This window comes from Bombina bombina, chromosome 2 (assembly GCF_027579735.1).
Source record: "Bombina bombina isolate aBomBom1 chromosome 2, aBomBom1.pri, whole genome shotgun sequence".
Classification (NCBI taxonomy): Eukaryota; Metazoa; Chordata; class Amphibia; order Anura; family Bombinatoridae; genus Bombina; species Bombina bombina.
Genome location: NC_069500.1, coordinates 564,917,033 through 564,937,926, shown reverse-complemented (window position 1 = coordinate 564,937,926; position 20,894 = coordinate 564,917,033). Strand labels below are relative to the sequence as shown.

General features: G+C 39.0%; 1 protein-coding gene across 1 annotated transcript in view; it reads right to left on the bottom strand.

Annotated features, from left to right (window-relative positions):
* Positions 1-20,894, bottom strand: part of ISCA1 (iron-sulfur cluster assembly 1) — a 127,153-nt gene that overhangs the window by 9,044 nt on the left and 97,215 nt on the right. Inside the window, 2 exon segments of the mRNA XM_053702431.1 lie at positions 4,072-4,131; positions 4,134-4,176. Coding sequence (XP_053558406.1) covers positions 4,072-4,131; positions 4,134-4,176 — 103 coding nt within the window.

Genomic DNA, 20,894 nt, shown 5'->3' with positions numbered 1-20,894 from the left:
TTTTGGCCTTGAAAGACCTATCCTGAGGAAGGGCGTGGCCCTTGCCCCCAGTGATATCAGAGATAATCTCTTTCAAGTCAGGGCCAAACAGCGTTTTCCCCTTGAAAGGAATGTTAAGCAATTTGTTCTTGGAAGACGCATCCGCTGACCAAGATTTTAACCAAAGCGCTCTGCGCGCCACAATAGCAAAACCAGAATTTTTCGCCGCTAACCTAGCCAATTGCAAAGTGGCGTCTAGGGTGAAAGAATTAGCCAATTTGAGAGCATGAATTCTGTCCATAATCTCCTCATAAGAAGAAGAATTATTATTGAGCGCCTTTTCTAGCTCATCGAACCAGAAACACGCGGCTGTAGTGACAGGAACAATGCATGAAATTGGTTGTAGAAGGTAACCTTGCTGAACAAACATCTTTTTAAGCAAACCTTCTAATTTTTTATCCATAGGATCTTTGAAAGCACAACTATCTTCTATGGGTATAGTGGTGCGTTTGTTTAGAGTAGAAACCGCCCCCCTCGACCTTGGGGACTGTCTGCCATAAGTCCTTTCTGGGGTCGACCATAGGAAACAATTTTTTAAATATGGGGGGAGGGACGAAAGGTATACCGGGCCTTTCCCATCACAATCATCCAGAGTAGATAACACCTCCTTAAGCAGAGCGCGGAGATGTTCCAATTTAAATTTAAATGTAATCACATCAGGTTCAGCTTGTTGAGAAATTTTCCCTGAATCTGAAATTTCTCCCTCAGACAAAACCTCCCTGGCCCCCTCAGACTGGTGTAGGGGCCCTTCAGAACCAATATCATCAGCGTCCTCATGCTCTTCAGTATTTTCTAAAACAGAGCAGTCGCGCTTTCGCTGATAAGTGGGCATTTTGGCCTAAAATGTTTTTGATAGAATTATCCATTACAGCCGTTAGTTGTTGCATAGTAAGGAGTATTGGCGCGCTAGATGTACTAGGGGCCTCCCTGTGTGGGCAAGGACTGGTGTAGACGAAGGAGGGGATGATGCAGTACCATGCTTACTCCCCTCACTTGAGGAATCATCTTGGGCATCATTTTCTCTAAATTTTGTGTCACATAAATCACATCTATTTAAATGAGAAGGAACCTTGGCTTCCCCACATTCAGAACACAGTCTATCTGGTAGTTCAGACATGTTAAACAGGCAAAAACTTGATAACAAAGTACAAAAAACGTTTTAAAATAAACCGTTACTGTCACTTTAAATTTTAAACTGAACACACTTTATTACTGCAATTGCGAAAAAGTATGAAGGAATTGTTCAAAATTCACCAAAATTTCACCACAGTGTCTTAAAGCCTTAAAAGTATTGCACGCCAAATTTGGAAGCTTTAACCCTTAAAATAACGGAACCGGAGCCGTTTTTATATTTAACCCCTTTACAGTCCCTGGTATCTGCTTTGCTGAGACCCAACCAAGCCCAAAGGGGAATACGATACCAAATGACGCCTTCAGAAAGTCTTTTCTATGTATCAGAGCTCCTCACACATGCATCTGCATGTCATGCTTCTCAAAAACAAGTGCGCAATAGAGGCGCGGAAAATGAGACTCTGCCTATGATTAGGGAAAGCCCTAGAAAGTAAGGGTGTCCAATACAGTGCCCTGACGGTTATTTTACATAATTCCAAGATAAAATAATTCCTCAAGGCTATGGAGTATAAAATATGTTTATATATAAATCGATTTAGCCCAGAAAATGTCTACAGTCTTAAAAAGCCCTTGTGAAGCCCTTTTTTTCTATCTGTAATAAAAATGGCTTACCGGATCCATAGGGAAAATGACAGCTTCCAGCATTACATCGTCTTGTTAGAATGTGTCATACCTCAAGCAGCAAAAGTCTGCTCACTGTTCCCCCAACTGAAGTTAATTCCTCTCAACAGTCCTGTGTGGAAACAGCCATCGATTTTAGTAACGGTTGCTAAAATCATTTTCCTCTTACAAACAGAAATCTTCATCTCTTTTCTGTTTCAGAGTAAATAGTACATACAGCACTATTTTAAAATAACAAACTCTTGATTGAATAATAAAAACTACAGTTAAACACTAAAAAACTCTAAGCCATCTCCGTGGAGATGTTGCCTGTACAACGGCAAAGAGAATGACTGGGGAAGGCGGAGCCTAGGAGGGATCATGTGACCAGCTTTGCTGGGCTCTTTGCCATTTCCTGTTGGGGAAGAGAATATCCCACAAGTAAGGATGACGCCGTGGACCGGACACACCTATGTTGGAGAAATTAACCCTGCAAGCTCACTACAAACTCCCTAATTAACCCTTTCACTGCTAGCCATAATACACGTGTGAGGCGCAACAGGATTTAGTGGCCTTCTAATTACCAGAAAGCAACGCCAAAGTCATATATGTCTGCTATTTCTGAACAAAGGGGATCCCAGACAAGCATTTACAACCATTTGTGCCATAATTGCACAAGCTGTTTGTAAATGATTTCAGTGAGAAACCTAAAATTGTGAAAAATTTTACGTTTTTTTTTTAATTTGATCGCATTTGGCGGTGAAATGGTGGCATGAAATATACCCAAAATGTGCCTAGATCAATACTTGGGGTTGTCTACTACACTACACTAAAGCTAAAATTAACCCTACAAGCTACCTAAAAGCTCCCTAATTAACCCCTTAACTGCTGGGCATGATACACTTGTGGTGCGCAGTGGCATTTAGCGGCCTTCTAATTACCAAAAAGCAACGCCAAAGCCATATATGTGTGCTATTTCTGAACAAAGGGGATCCCAGAGAAGAATTTACAACCATTTATGCCATAATTGCACAAGTTGTTTGTAAATAATTTCAGTGAGAAACCAAAAGTTTGTGAAAAAATTTTGTGAAAAAAGTGAACAATTTTTTGTATTTGATCGCATTTGGGCGGTGAAATGGTGGTATGAAATATACCAAATTGGCCTAGATCAATACTTTGGGATGTCTACTAAAAAAAAATATATACATGTCAAGGGATATTCAGGGATTCCTGAAAGATATCAGTGTTCTAATGTAACTAGCGCTAATTTTGGAAAAAAATGGTTTGGAAATAGCAAAGTGCTTCTTGTATTTATGGCCCTATAACTTGCAAAAAAAGCAAAGAACATGTAAACATTGGGTATTTCTAAACTCAGGACAAAATTTAGAAAACTATTTAGCATGAGTGTTTTTTGGGTGGTTTTAGATATGTAACAGATTTTGGGGGTCAAAGTTAGAAAAAGTGTGTTTTTTTTCCATTTTTCCTCATATTTTATCATTTTTTTATTATAAGATATGATGAAAATAATGGTATCTTTAGAAAGTCCATTTAATGGCGAGAAAAACGGTATATAATATGTGTGGGCACAGTAAATGAGTAAGAAGAAAATTACAGCTAAACACAAACACCGCAAAAATGTAAAAATAGCCTTGGTCCCAAACGGACAGAAAATGGAAAAGTGCTCTGGTCACTAAGGGGTTAACAAGCAGTATGTGTAAAATAAATAAAAATGGTTTAAAAAGCAGATTGCAGGGTGCCATTAAATCTACAACAGGTGCTCTGGATTTTTGAACCTCAGCTTTACATACATAGAGTTGAAAAGTCTAACCACAGCTTTTCATCTGTACAATCTTTAAAGATTACACACACAAAATATAAAAAACACCTTACTATATATAGAGAAAGGAAGTTGTGTTCATCTGTTGTGCTTGTTACCCTTTAACACAACTATTAAAATGTATAATATTCCAGAGCTCTATTTTCCCCAGATACTTAAAGGGATACAAAACCTAATTTTAGTAAAATGTAGCCACCAATAAGCAAGCGCTATACAGGGTGCTGAACCTTAAATGGGCTGGATCCTAAGCTGTGCATTACTGTTATCAACCATGTGTTTCTCTCTTTGTGGTGAGAGAGACAGTAGTACTGCTGACGGGCACGGTACAGGCAGTACTGTGCAGGTATGTTATCTTTTGTTTCACATAACCAATGAAGTGCTTACATTAAGCCTGTACATGAAAATAGTAGGCTGAGGGAGCACACCAATGACAGCATTACTAAGAGGGATACATAGTAACTCACCATCTTGAATAACTTCTTCATCTGAAGCTCCTTTAGAATTTACATATTCTAAATAATAGATAAGCCATTGCAGCTCTTGTCTTAACTGCTACCCTTTAAACCAATCTGTTAAAACAAGAGAGATATTTAAGTAAAATAATACAGTTAATGTATGTCTAAGAATGACCTTTTATAACATCACCCGTCCCCAAGTTTAATCGTTAACCTACATATGAATTTCCAATTCAATAACAGACTACAACAGCTCCAAGATGGCTGGGCTGCCATGTTTTGATGTAAAATAGTGAAATTGTGAAAATGAAATTTAAGTATGCTGTAAAACGCGCCGGTTAAGCAAAACTAAATGTACTCTGTGTGTGCTGTAACTAACTGCAGTGGAACTATCTACATGATGCACAACCAAATGTAACCTTTATTCTGAATTTTTGATCAATAAGGAGTAGTAGTTTCAAGCACATGTTTAAAAGGGACTTATACAGATTTTAATATAAAATGCTTAATTATGCATAATAAAACAACTTTGCAACATACTCATTTATTTTGTCCCCTTTTTCTGCAATTTACCTCAGTAAATTGTATATTTTTCAGCCCTTAAAGGGCACACGGCAGTCTTCATACACCTAACCTTGCCAAACAGTTTTCCCTTATTGTATATAGTAATCTTTTCTGCCGATACCAAAAACAAAAAAACAAAACACACAATCTCATTGGCTAGCCTTGTCATCTCTACACTCAAGTTGAGAAAAACAATTGCAGAAAACAAGCTATCTGTTCCAATAATGCTCTGTTGGTCTAATGGAAGACTGCCAAAATATTCTGTACTTACTTAAGATATTTGATTTCCCCCATGAGACTTGTGTTTGGTTTATAACCTCTGGAAAAACTCAGTATACTGTGAATATTTACAAACTACACATGCTATATCAATCCATAATGAAATAGTGACTATAGCAATTCAAAATCCAAATAAGTTATAGAATTATAGAAAATAACACAAATCACAACGTTTTTGATACACTTTTAATAAATATAATGATTGAAAAAACTACAAACAGGCAATTAATAAAAACACTGGCAGCATAAAAGCTCTGCCATTTCACCCCTCTAGCTTATATAAGTTTGCACATTTATACATATTTTGAAGAGGATGAACAGTCAGTAGTTGGGAAAAAATAAACATCAGCTTAAAATTTCATCTGTCGTGGAATCTCTTACCAGGGAAGAAGTGGGAAAACGAGGACATAGTTATACAGTTACAAAGACAGGCACATTAAACCCTTTTTTTTTTTCTTTCATGATTCAGATAGAGAATATAAATTAAAACAACTTTCTAATTTACTTCTATTGTCTAATTTGCATCATTCTCTTGATATTCTTTCCTGAAAATCATATCTAGATAGGCCCAGTAACTGCACATAGATGCCTCATGTGATTGGCTCACCCATGTGCATTGCTATTTCTTTAAAAAGGGATATCTAAATAAATTAAGCAACTTAGATAATAGAAGTAATTAAAATGTTGTTTAAAATTGTATTCTCTGTCTGAATCATGAAAGAATTGTTTTGGGTTTAATGTCCCTTTAAGGTCATTAATATTTTTAGTAAATCTCTAATAAAATGTTTAAGCATAGGGAAAAAAGTGATTGTACACACTTTCATGCCATTTACTTCTTCAAAATGCAATATCCAGTATCCCTTAGGCAGATAATGTACCATGTGTATAGTATGATATTATAACAGGGTTTTTATACTGTCAGTCTTATTGACAAATTATAGATGCAAATGCTTTAAAAAAATAAAAAAACATTTACGTTTCCGTTAGATTTAAATATCAAACCCAATACGTCCCAAAATAACAGTTATACCAACCAAAGCCAGTTACATCTAATCCTACGTGTATAACGACACAAAAAACAGGGAATTCTAAAGAACATTCTAATATAAAAGGATGCTTTATTTTATTATTTTTATTTTTTACCAAGAGAAAGGCTGGTACAGGTAGATATGCCATGTGGTAAAAGGACATTTTTAATGATCACCTTTATTATTATTGAATTTTATTACAAGACCAGAGGACTGATAATTTGCTTTTTTTTTTTTATACTTTATGCAGCTCTTTAAAGAAAAGAAAACATTAGAACAGAAAACAAATGGACCATGTGCAACTAGTTAGGGTAGGAGAAAGAAGCATACAATCAGAAGAGTGACCATAAACTGATCACAGAGCTCCCCATCCTCCTCAGAGAAGTACTACAACCGTCTTATTCCATACACATATATTCTTCTTATTTTACCATTTTGTATTTATCAAGACATTTCTATAAAATTTTATTATAAATTACTATAATTTTTCCCATTCTCAAATTTCTATTCTTGCTGCCCTTCAATTGTAAAAACAGCAAAAAACTTCTTGCATAATGAGGCAATTGGAAAATTCTCAGTGTAACCCCTACCCCCTTTGTGATATGGGAGCTGACATCTTTTGAAACTAAGTAACATTCTGACTGATCAAGGCATGAGAAAGTCTGACGCCCCTGTTATCTAGTCTATTCACTTAATAGTAACCAGCCCAGAAAGTTTTATGACATCAGGCCTGAGATAAAACCTTCCTGCAAAGGCCCCCCTCCTAAGGCTGTGACAATAACTAATGGACACTGCACAAATGTAGGGGAAAAAAGAAATAAAAGGTAAATCCATTTAAATAGATGAATACATATTACAATTAGGTATAATTAAGTGTAAAAACACAGCTTAGTGCTTTTTTATTACAACAATGAAACAGACTACTTTATGTATTTTTATTATTCTCTTTCTTTAAACATTCCATTCTCCCCCCCCCCCCCTCCCCTTTATGCTGCTCTGGGTTGCACACATCATCTGACTTGCTTTCCTCTCTCTTCCTTCTCACAGTCTCATACTGCAGCGCCATCTTAGGGGCGTACCTTCTCAAGTCATTATTCCACCCTCAGCTTGCCAGGCACCATCTTTGTCTTTCTCCCAGCTCTGGGTGAATTTTATTGTATCCCTTTCAAAGCTTCAGATTAATTTTATTGTATCTTGTTCACATAAATTTGTTATCGTTAATGTATTTTACTATCTGGTAGGTAAATAAAAAAAAATGTACACACTTAAATGTCTGAAGTCAGATGAAGTGGTTCCAAAAAAAAAGTAACTAAGAGAAAGAGACCCTTCCATTGCTGTATAAAAAAAAAAAAAAAAAAAAACATATAAGTAGGCCTCGCCATCTCTTAGCCGACATAAAATCTTCCTAGAAGTAAAACAATTGCTAAACAAGCCAAGGGGGTCACAAATGGGAGGTACTACACAGAACAACAATTACAGTTAAACACAACATCAGTGAGGACTCTTCCTCATATCTGATGGCATTTCTGAGGACTCAGACAATATTTCTAATAAAGATATTCATGTTTTGAATTCTTCCTTTGATAATTCGTCACAGGAGCATAAATCTTAAAAAAAAAAAAAAAAAAAGAATTAAGTTTTTGGACCCTCTTGGAAACCCAAATTGAATAATCTGATAGCCTACATCATCCCCATTTTTCTGTGATACCCCGATGTAGACAATGCTAGATTTGCAGCATTTAAAAATAAATATATATATATATATATAAAAACAGAATTTATGTTTACCTGATAAATTACTTTCTCCAACGGTGTGTCCGGTCCACGGCGTCATCCTTACTTGTGGGATATTCTCTTCCCCAACAGGAAATGGCAAAGAGCCCAGCAAAGCTGGTCACATGATCCCTCCTAGGCTCCGCCTTCCCCAGTCATTCGACCGACGTAAAGGAGGAATATTTGCATAGGAGAAATCATATGATACCGTGGTGACTGTAGTTAAAGAAAATAAATTATCAGACCTGATTAAAAAACCAGGGCGGGCCGTGGACCGGACACACCGTTGGAGAAAGTAATTTATCAGGTAAACATAAATTCTGTTTTCTCCAACATAGGTGTGTCCGGTCCACGGCGTCATCCTTACTTGTGGGAACCAATACCAAAGCTTTAGGACACGGATGATGGGAGGGAGCAAATCAGGTCACCTAGATGGAAGGCACCACAGCTTGCAAAACCTTTCTCCCAAAAATAGCCTCAGAAGGAAGCAAAAGTATCAAATTTGTAAAATTTGGTAAAAGTGTGCAGTGAAGACCAAGTCGCTGCCTTACTATCTGATCAACAGAAGCCTCGTTTCTTGAAGGCCCATGTGGAAGCCACGGCCCTAGTGGAATGAGCTGTGATTCTTTCAGGAGGCTGTCGTCCGGCAGTCTCGTAAGCCAATCTGATGATGCTTTTAAGCCAAAAAGAGAGGGAGGTAGGAAGTTGCTTTTTGACCTCTCCTTTTACCAGAAATAAACAACCAAACAAGGAAGATGTTTGTCTGAAATCCTTTGTAGCATCTAAATAGAATTTTAGAGCACGAACTACATCCAAATTGTGCAACAAACGTTCTTCTTTGAAACTGGATTCGGACACAAAGAAGGCACGACTATCTCCTGGTTAATGTTTTTGTTAGAAACAACTTTCGGAAGAAAACCAGGTTTAGTACGCAACACCACCTTATCTGCATGGAACACCAGATAAGGAGGAGAACACTGCAGAGCAGATAACTCTGAAACTCTTCTAGCAGAAGAAATTGCAACCAAAAACAAAACTTTCCAAGATAATAACTTAATATCTACGGAATGTAAGGGTTCAACGGAACCCCCTGAAGAACTGAAAGAACTAAATTGAGACTCCAAGGAGGAGTCAAAGGTTTGTAAAGAGGCTTGATTCTAACCCAGAGCCTGAACAAAAGCTTGAACATCTGGCACAGCCGCCAGCCTTTTGTGAAGTAAAACAGATAAAGCAGAAATCTGTCCCTTCAAAGAACTTGCAGATAATCCTTTCTCCAAACCTTCTTGAAGAAAGGATAGAATCTTAGGAATTTTTATCTTGTTCCATGGGAATCCTTTAGATTCAAACCAACAGATATATTTTTTCCATATTTTATGGTAGATTTTTCTAGTTACAGGCTTTCTGGCCTGAACAAGAGTATCAATGACAGAATCTGAGAACCCTCGCTTTGATAAAATCAAGCGTTCAATCTCCAAGCAGTCAGTTGGAGTGAGGCCAGATTCGGATGTTCGAACGGACCTTGAAACAAGAAGGTCCCGTCTCAAAGGTAGCTTCCATGGTGGAGCCGATGACATATTCACCAGGTCTGCATACCAAGTCCTGCGTGGCCACGCAGGAGCTATCAAGATCACCGATGCCCTCTCCTAATTGATCCTCGGCTACCAGCCTGGGGATGAGAGGAAACGGTGGGAATACATAAGCTAGGTTGAAGGTCCAAGGAGCTACTAGTGCATCTACTAGAGTCGCCTTGGGATCCCTGGATCTGGGACCCGTAGCAAGGAACCTTGAAGTTCTGACGAGAGGCCATCAGATCCATGTCTGGAATGCCCCACAATTGAGTAATTTGGGGCAAAGATTTCCGGATGGAGTTCCCACTCCCCCGGATGAAATGTCTGACGACTCAGAAAATCCGCTTCCCAATTTTCCACTCCTGGGATGTGGATTGCAGACAAGTGGCAGGAGTGAGTCTCCCGCCCATAGAATGATTTTGGTCACTTCTTCCATCTCCAGGGAACTCCTTGTTCCCCCTTGATGGTTGATATACGCAACAGTCGTCATGTTGTCGATTGAACCGTATGAATTTGGCCTTTGCTAGCTGAGGCCAAGCCTTGAGAGCATTGAATATCGGCTCTCAGTTCCAGAATATTTATCGGTGAGAAGAGATTCTTCCCGAGACCAAAGACCCCTGAGCTTTCAGGAGTTCCCAGACCGCGCCCCAGCCCACCCAGACTGGCGTCGGTCGTGACAATGACCCACTCTGGTCTGCGGAAGCCTCATCCCCTGTGACGGTTGTCCAGGGTCAGCACCAACGAGTGAATCTCTGGTCCTCTGATCTACTTGTATCGTCGGAGACAAGTCTGTATAATCCCCATTCACTGACTGAGCATGCACAGTTTGTAATGGTCTAGATGAATTCGCGCAAAAGGAACTATGTCCATTGCCGCGACCATCAAACCTATTACTTCCATGCACTGCGTATGGAAGGAAGAGGAAACAGAATGAAGTACTTGACAAGAGCTTAGAAGTTTTGATTTTCTGGCCTCTGTCAGAAAAATCCTCATTTCTAAGGAGTCTAGTATTGTTCCCAAGAAGGGAACTCGTGTTGACGGAGATAGAGAACTTTTGTCTACGTTCACTGTCCACCCGTGAGATCTGAGAAAGGCCAGGACAATGTCCGTATGAGCCTTTGACTTGTGGTAGGGACGACGCTTGAATCAGTATGTCGTCCAAGTAAGGTACTACTGCAATGCCCCTCTGGTCGTAGAACCGCTAGAAGGGACCCTAGTACCAATGTGAAAATTCTTGGAGCAGTGGCTAACTCGAATGGAAGTGCCACAAACTGGTAATGCTTGTCCAGAAAAGGCGAACCTTAGGAACCGATGATGTTCCTTGTGGATAGGAATATGTAGATACGCATCCTTTAAATCCACGTGGTCATGAATTGAACCTTCCTGGATGGAAGGAAGAATTGTCCGAATGGTTTCCATTTTGAACGATGGAACCTTGAGAACCTTTTTTAGGATCTTGAGATCTAAGATTGGTCTGAATGTTCCCTCTTTTTTGGGAACTATGAACAGATTGGAGTAGAATCCCATCCCTTGTTCTCCTAATGGAACAGGATGAATCACTCCCATTTTTAACAGGTCTTCTACACAATGTAAGAATGCCTGTCTTTTTATGTGGTCTGAAGACAATTGAGACCTGTGGAACCTCCCCCTTGGGGGAAGCCCCTTGAATTCCAGAAGATAACCTTGGGAGACTATTTCTAGCGCCCAAGGATCCAGAACATCTCTTGCCCAAGCCTGAGCGAAGAGAGAAAGTCTGCCCCCCACCAGATCCGGTCCCGGATCGGGGGCCAACATCTCATGCTGTCTTGGTAGCAGTGGCAGGTTTCTTGGCCTGCTTACCTTTGTTCCAGCCTTGCATTGGCCTCCAGGCTGGCTTGGCTTGAGAAGTATTACCCTCTTGCTTAGAGGATGTAGCACTTGGGGCTGGTCCGTTTTCTGCGAAAGGACGAAAATTTGGTTTATTTTAGCCTTGAAAGACCTATCCTGAGGAAGGGTGGCCCTTACCCCCAGTGATATCGGAAATAATCTCTTTCAAGTCAGGGCCCAAAACAGCGTTTTCCCCTTGAAAGGAATGTTAAGCAATTTGTTCTTGGAAGACGCATCCGCTGACCAAGATTTTAGCCAAAGCGCCTCTGCGCGCCACAATAGCAAACCCCCGATTTTTCGGCCGCTAATCTAGCCAATTGCAAAGTGGCGTCTAAAGTAAAAGAGTTAGCCAATTTGAGAGCATGAATTCTGTCCATAATCTCCTCATAGAAGAATCTTTATTGAGCGACTTTTCAAGTTCATCGAACCAGAAACACGCTGCTGTAGTGACAGGAACAATGCATGAAATTGGTTGTAGAAGGTAACCTTGCTGAACAAACATCTTTTTAAGCAAAACCTCTAATTTTTTATCCATAGGATCTTTGAAAGCACAACTATCTTCTATAGGATAGTAGTGCGTTTGTTTAGAAGTAGAAACCCGCCCCCTCGACCTTGGGGACTGTCTGCCATAAGTCTTTTCTGGGGTCGACCATAGGAAACAATTTCTTAAATATAGGGGGAGGGACAAAAGGTATGCCGGCCTTTCCAATCTTTGTTTACAATGTCCGCCACCCGCATTGGGTATAGGCAAAGGCTTCGGGGGCCCCGGGACCTCTAGGAACTTGTCCATCTTACATAATATCTCTGGAATAGACCAGATTCTCACAATCATCCAGAGTAGACAACACCCTCCTTAAGCAGAGCGCGGAGATGTTCCAATTTAAATTTGAATGTAATCACATCAGGTTCAGCTTGTTGAGAAATTTTCCCTGAATCTGAAATTTCTCCCTCAGACAAAACCTCCTGGCCCCCCTCAGACTGGTGTAGGGGCACTTCAGAACAATATCATCAGCGTCCTCTGCTCTTCAGTATTTTCTAAAACAGAGCAGTCGCGCCTTACCGCTGATAAGTGGGCATTTTGGCTAAAATGTTTTTGATAGAATTATCCATTACAGCCGTAAATTGTTGCATAGTAAGGAGTATTGGCGCACTAGATGTACTAGGGGCCTCCTGTGTGGGCAAGACTGGCGTTAGACGAAGGAGGGGATGATGCAGTACCATGCTTACTCCCCTCACTTGAGGAATCATCTTGGGCATCATTTTCTCTAAATTTTGTGTCACATAAATCACATCTATTTAAATGAGAAGGAACCTTGGCTTCCCCACATACAGAACACAGTCTATCTGATAGTTCAAGACATGTTAAACAGGCATAACTTGAAAACAAAAGTACAAAAAAACGTTTTAAAATAAAACCGTTACTGTCACTTTAAATTTTAAACTGAACACACTTTATTACTGAAAATGTGAAAAAGTATGAAGGAATTGTTCAAATTTCACCAAAATTTCACCACAGTGTCTTAAAGCCTTAAAGTATTGCACACCAAATTTGAAAGCTTTAACACTTAAAATAACGGAACCGGAGCCGTTTTTATATTTAACCCCTATACAGTCCCTGGTATCTGCTTTGCTGAGACCCAACCAAGCCCAAAGGGGAATACGATACCAAATGACGCCTTCAGTAAGCTTTTTCTATGTATCTGAGCTCCTCACACATGCATCTGCATGTCTTGCTTCCCAAAAACAACTGCGCAATAGAGGCGCGAAAATGAGGCTCTGCCTATGATTAGAGAAAGCCCCCAGTGAAAAAGGTGTCCAATACAGTGCCTGCCGGTTATTTTACATAATTCCCAAGAATAAAATAACTCCTCAAAGCTATGAAGCCCTTTATTCTCATTTAATAAAAATGGCTTACCGGATCCCATAGGGAAAATGACAGCTTCCAGCATTACCAAGTCTTGTTAGAAATGTGTCATACCTCAAGCAGCAAAAGTCTGCTCACTGTTTCCCCCAACTGAAGTTAATTCCTCTCAACAGTCCTGTGTGGAAACAGCCATCGATTTTAGTAAAGGTTGCTAAAATCATTTTCCTCTTACAAACAGAAATCTTCATCTCTTTTCTGTTTCAGAGTAAAATAGTACATACCAGCACTATTTTAAAATAACAAACTCTTGATTGAAGAATAAAAACTACATTTAAACACCAAAAAACTCTAAAGCCCATCTCCGTGGAGATGTTGCCTGTACAAACGGCAAAGAGAATGACTGGGGAAGGCGGAGCCTAGGAGGGATCATGTGACCAGCTTTGCTGGGCTCTTTGCCATTTCCTGTGGGGAAGAGAATATCCCACAAGTAAGGATGACGCCGTGGACCGGACACACCTATGTTGGAGAAAATAAAATGAGGGCTGATGCCCCTGACCACTTAGCTCTAACAATAGTTCCATAGTCCTGAAATTGACCTCAAGGCCATTGCATTTTATTGGAACTCTGGGTTACAAAGTTAATAAAAAGTCTTGATAAGTCATAGAAACACTCTCAGACAAAATGCTTAGCACAGTGGGTCATTTAGCACAACTATTTAAGTATCTGAACAGGCCAGTACTTGATGATACGACCCTTCGATCATTATATGGAAAGGGAGTGTGTTCAACACATTTAACTTGGAAACACAAACACTGCTTTACTAGAGACCACAAAAGAATATGTAGAGAAAAATAAGCCCAAGATTTTCGATTTTTTCATACCAATGAACTTACAGACACTGAGTGTCTCCTTTTTTTTTTTTTTTATCCTTTATTAAAAGCCTCAATCAATATATAAACACATTCTACTTCATTAAATAAGTTAAGTCCACCATCAAAAAGATTTTCTACCCCAGAATTTCTATGGACAGAGCCGGAAAAGGTTACTTTCCCAGGCCGTGCCTCATACCTTTCCAGATCTCAATTCCCACAGTATCATTATAACGCAATATTATGTTAAAAAAAACATCAGCAAGAACCCTTTTCCTCTTTCACCTTCATCCCTACAAATGCTAGGCCATGGCAACAAAAAAAGAGCGCATACAAGATCGAGATTTTGTACCCCTCAAGGTAATTCCTCTTTTTCTACTCTTCCTGCTTCTTTCCCACTCAAAGTTGAGGGAGGCTAGTCTATGTTTGCTCACAACTGGAGCATTATTACATCGGATCAACGGGTTCTTCATCCCATTCAAATCTCAAAGCAGACCAAATTCTGGTTTCGACAAGAGATAAACATTTACAACTAAAACATACTTCTTTCCCAGTCAAAATCCCCTTTTTAAAATGTTATTTTAAAAAGATAGATAATCCCCATTATTACCCATTACCCAGATATGCATAACTAAGTTATATTAATATACTTTTTACCTCTGTGATTACCTTGTATCTAAGCTCTGCAGACTGCCCCCTTATGTCAGTGCTATTTACAAACTTGTATTTAGTCATTTAGTGCTGCTTCATAAATAACTCCATGGGAGTGAGTACAATGTTAACTATATGGCACACATGACCTAGTACTGTCTAGTTGTGAAGAGTTAATAAAATGAGGCAGCCTGCAGGGGCTTAGAAACAGTCAGAAAACATAATTTATGTAAGAACTTACCTGATAGATTAATTTCTTTCATATTGGCAAGAGTCCATGAGCTAGTGACGTATGGGTTATACAATCCTACTGGGGGGCGGCAATGGCAAAGTTTCCCAAACCTCAAAATGCCTATAAATACATCCCTCACCACACCCAGCAATTCAGTTTAACGAATAGCCAAGCAGTGGGGTTGATAAAGAAAGGAGTAAAACGTATACAACAAAGGAATTTGGAAATAATTGTGCTTTATACAAAAAAAATCATAACCACCATAAAAAAAGGGGGTGGGCCTTGTGGACTCTTGCCAATATGAAAGAAATAAATTTATCCGGGTAAGTTCTTACATAAATTATGTTTCTTTCATGTAATTGGCAAGAGTCCATGAGCTAGTGACATATGGGATTAGCAATACCCAAGATGTGGAACTCCACGCAAGAGGTCACTCGAGAGGGAGGGATACAAATAATTAAAAAAACAATTAATCCACAACCAAAAAAAATAAGTTTTATTCACATAAACGAAAGGAAAACTTAAATCAAAAGCAGAAGAATCAAACTGAAACAGCTGCCTGAAGAACTTTTCTAACAAAAACTGCTTCCAAAGGAGCAAATACATCAAAACGGTAGAATTTAGTAAATGTATGCAAAGAAGACCAAGTTTGCTGCTTTGCAAATCTGATCAACTGAAGCTTCATTCTTAAAAGCCCACGAAGTAGACACTGATCTAGTAGAATGAGCTGTAATTCTCTGAGGCGGGGCTTGACCCGACTCCAAATAAGCTTGAATCAAAAACTTTAACCACGAAGCCAAGGAAACAGCAGCAGAAGCCTTCTGATCTATCCTAGAACCAGAAAAGGATAACAAATAGACTGGAAGTCTTCCTGAACTCTTTAGTAGCTTCAACATAATATTTCAAAGCTCTTTACCACATCCAAAGAATGTAAGGATCTCTCCAAAGAATTCTTAGGATTAGGACACAAGGAAGGGACAACAATTTCTCTATTAATGTTGTTAGAATTCAACAACCTTAGGTAAGAATTTAAATGAAGCATGCAAAACCGCCTTATCCTGATGAAAAATCAGAAAAGGAGATTCACAAGAGCGCGGATAATTCAGAAACTATTCTAGCAGAAGAGATGGCCAAAAAAAAAAAACTTTCCAAGAAAGTAATTTAATGTCCAAAGAATGCATAGGCTCAAACGGAGGAGCCTGTAAAGCCTTCAAAACTATATTAAGACTCCAAGGAGGAGAGATTGATTTAATGACAGGCTTGATATGAACCAAAGCCTGCACCAAAACAATGAATATCAGGAAGTTTAGCAATCTTTCTGTGAAATAAAACAGAAAGAGCAGAGATTTGTCCTTTCAAGGAACTTGAAACAGACAAACCTTTATCCAAACCATCCTGAAGAAACTGTAAAATTCTAGGAATTCTAAAAGAATGCCAAGAGAATTTATGAGAACACCATGAAATGTAGGTCTTCCAAACTCAATAATAAATCTTTCTAGAACCGATTTACGAGCCTGCAACATAGTATTAATCACTGAAGTCAGAGAAACCTCTATGACTAGGCACTAAGCGTTCAATCTCCATACTTTCAAATTTAATGATTGGAGATCCTGATGGAAAAACGGACCTTAAGATAGGTCTGGCCTTAGTGGAAGTGGCCAAGGTTGGCAACTGGACATCCCGGGACAGAATCCGCATACCAAAACCTGTGAGGCCATGCTGGAGCTACCAGCAACACAAACAATTGCTCCATGATGATCTTGGAAGAAGAACTAGAGGCGGGAAAATATAAGCAGGTTGATAACACCAAGGAAGTGTCAATGCATCCACAGCTTCCGCCTGAGGATGCCTGGACCTGGACAGGTACCTGGGAAGTTTTTTTGTTTAGATGAAATGCCATCAGATCTATTTTCTGGAAGCCCCCACATCTGAACAAATTTGAGAAAACACATCTGGGTGGAGAGACCATTCTCCTGGATGTAAAGTCTGACGACTGAGGTAATCTGCTTCCCAATTGTCTATACCTGAAATAGGAACCTCAGAAAATTTCACAGGAGCTGGATTCCGCCCTAACAAGTATCCAAGATACTTCTATCATAGCTTTGAGGACTGCGAGTCCCACCCTGATGATTGACATGCCCACAGTTGTGACATTGTCTGTCTGAAAACAAAAGAACGGTTCTCTCTTCAATAGAGGCCAAATTGAGAAGCCCTGAATATTGCACGGAGTTCCAAAATATTGATTGGTAATCTCGTCTCTGAGATTTCCAAACTCCTTGTGCTGTCAGAGATCCCCAAACAGCTCCCCAACCTGAAAGACTCGCATTATGTTGTGATCAAAGTCCAGGTTGGACAGACGAAAGAGGCCCCTAAAATTATACGATGGTGATCTAACCACCAAGTCAGAGAAAGTCGAACATTGGGATTTAAGGATATTAATTGTGATATCCTTGTATAATCCCTGCACCATTGGCTCAGCATACAAAGCTGAAGAGGTCTCATGTGAAAACGAGCAAAGGGGATCGGTCCCGATGCTGCAGTCATGAGACCTAAAACTTCCATGCTCATAGCTACTGAAGGGAATGACAGACTGAAGGTTCCGACAGGCTGCAACCAATTTCAAACGTCTCTTGTCTGTTAGAGACAAAGTCATGGACACTGAATCTATCTGGAAACCTAAAAAGGTTACCCCTTGTCTTTGGAATAAAAGAACTTTTTGGTTAATTGATCCTCTAACCATGTCTTCGAAGAAACAACACTAGTTGATTTGTGTGAGATTCTACAGAACGTAAAGACTGAGCGAGTACCAAGATATCGTCCAAATAAGGAAACACTGCCATAACCCCGCTCTCTGATTACAGAGAGTAGGTCACCTAGAACCTTTGAAAAGATTCTTTGAAGCTATCGCTAGGCCAAAAAGAAGAGCAACAAATTGGTAATGCTTGTCTAGAAAAGAGAATCTCAGGAACCGATAGTGATCTGGATGAATCGGAATATGAAGATATGCATCCTGTAAGTCTATTGTGGACATATAATGCCCTTGCTGAACAAAAGGCAGAATAGTCCTTATAGTCACCATTTTGAAAGTTGGTACTCTTACATATCGATTCACAATCTTTAGATCCAAAACTGGTCTGAATGAATTCTCTCTTCTTTGGGACAATGAATAGATTTAATAAACCCCAGACCATGTTCCTGAAATGGAACTGGCATGATTACCCCTGATAACTCTAGGTCTGAAACACACTTCAGAAAAGCCTGAGCCTTTACTGGGTTTACCGGAATGCATCAGAGAAAAAATCTTCTCACAGGCGGTCTTACTCTGAATCCTATTCTGTACCCGAGACACAGTGATCTGAATCCAATGATTTTGGACCAAATTGATCCAAACATCTTTGAAAAATTTTAATCTGCACCCTACCAGCTAAGCTGGAATGAGGGCCGCACCTTCATGCAGACTTGGGGGCTGGTTTTGTTCTCTTAAATGGCTTGGATTTATTCCAATTTGAAGAAGGCTTCCAATTGGAAGCAGATTCCTTGGGGGAAGGATTAGGTTTCTGTTCCTTATTTTGACAAAAGGAACGAAAACGGCTAAGTGCTTTAGATTTACCCTTGGGTTTTTTTATCATGAGGCAAAAAAACTCCCTTCCCCCAGTAACAGTTGAAATGATTGAATCCAACTGAGAACCAAAATAATTTATTACCTTGGAAAGAATGAGATAGCAATCTGGATTTAGGAGTCATAAGCATTCCAAGATTTGAGCCACAAAGCTCTTCTAGCTAAAATAGCTAAAGACATAGATTTAACATCAATTTTGATAATATAAAAAATGGTATCACAAATGAAATTATTAGCATGTTGAATCAACTTAACAATGCTAGACAAATCATGATCCGATACTTGTTGCGCTAAAGTATCCAACCAAACAGTTGAAGCACAGCTGCAACATCAGCCAAAGAAATTGCAGGCCTAAGAAGATGACCTGAATATAAATAAGCTTTCCTTAGATAAGATTCAAGTTTCATATCTAAAGAATCTTTAAAAGAAGTACTATCTTCCGTAGGAATAGTAGTACGTTTAGCAAGAGTAGAGATAGCCCCATCAACTTTGGGGATCTTTTCCCAAAACTCCAATCTAACTTCTGGCAAAGGATACAATTTTTTAAACCTTGAAGAAGGAATAAAAGAAGTACCAGGCTTATTCCATTCCTTAGAAATCATATCAGAAATAGCATCAGGAACTGGAAAAACCTCTGGAATAACCACAGGAGGTTTATAAACAATTTAAATGTTTACTAGTTTTAATATCAAGAGGACTAGTTTCCTCCATATCCAATGTAATCAACACTTCTTTTAACAAAGAACGAATATACTCCAATTTAAATAAGAGGATTTATCAGTGTCAATATCTGAGGCAGGAACTTCTGAATCAGATAGATCCTCATCAGAGAAAGATAATTCAGTTTGTTGCTGGTCATTTGAAATTTCATCAACCTTATGAGAAGTTTTAAAAGACCTTTTATGTTTATTAGAAGGCGGAATGGCAGACAAAGCCTTCTGAATAGAATAAGAAATTAATTCTTTTAAATCTACAGGTATATCTTGTGCATTAGATGTTGAGGGAACAGAAACAGGTAATGAACTACTACTGATGGATACATTATCTGCATGTAAAAGTTTATCATGATAACTATTGCAAACCTCAGCTGGAGGTATAATCTGCACAAGTTTACAACAAATGCACTTAGCTTTGGTAGAACTGTTATCAGGCAGCAGGGATCCAACAGTGAATTCTGAGACAGGATCAGATTGAGACATCTTGCAAATGTAAAAGAAAAAAAACACAACATATAAAGCAAAATTATCAATTTCCTTATATGGCAGTTTCTATAACGGAAAAAAATGCAAACAGCATAGCCCTCTGACATAGAAACGGGCAAGAGGCAAAAAGGAATGGGGGTCCTAAAATAATGAAAATATTTGGCGCCAAGTATGACGCACAACAAAGAGAAAACTATTTTTTGGCTCCAAAAACGACACACTCGCGTCATAGAGGAGGCAACCTTGTGAAAGGACCCGGCGTCAACTAAGACGCCGGGGAAATTACAAATTTGTGTCAACGAACGTAACTTCACGACAAAAATTCTTGCGTCAAGAATGACACAATAAACTTTAGCATCTAATTAGCATCTAATTCGCGAGCCTAATTCTGCCCGCGAATTAGAAAAATGACAGTCATTTGAAAAAAAGACTACACCCCAGGTAAGAAATAAGATTCTAAAAAAATGCATTTCCCAGATATGAAACTGACAGTCTGCAAAAGGAAATATACTGAAACCTGAATCATGGCAAATATAAGTACAATACATATATTTAAAACTTTATATAAATACATAAAGTGCCAAACCATAGCTGAGAGTGTCTTAAGTAATGAAAACATACTTCCCAAAAGACACCCATCCACATATAGCATATAGCCAAACCAGTACTGAAACAGTTATCAGTAGAGGTAATGGAATATGAGAGTATATCGTCGATCTGAAAAGGGAGGTAGGAGATGAATCTCTACGACCGATAACAGAGAGCCTATGAAATGGATCCCCGTGAAGGAAACCATTGCATTCAATAGGTGATACTCCCTTCACATCCCTCTGACATTCACTGTACTCTGAGAGGAAACCGGATTAAAAAATGCTGAGAAGCGCATATCAACGTAGAAATCTTAGCACAAACTTTCACCACCACCTCCATAGCAGGCAAAGTTTGTAAAACTGAATTGTGGGTGTGGTGAGGGGTGTATTTATAGGCATTTTGAGGTTTGGGAAACTTTACCCCTCCTGGTAGGATTGTATATCCCATACGTCACTAGCTCATGGACTCTTGCCAATTGCATGAAAGAAAACAGTATATTAAAGGGGCATTCCAGCCAAAATTGGAATCCACATGGATACACGTCAGTTTTGAATAGAAGCATTTTTGTATTATACATGCATTAGCAAAAATGCTTCTAAGAAAAGTTATAACTGCTTCAAAAGTGTATTCATCAGTTAAAACAAATAAAGGAGCTTTCTACATGAAGTATCTTATACTTAATGAATGAAAGTCCCCTTTATTTGTTTCAAAAGTCAATCCTAGCGT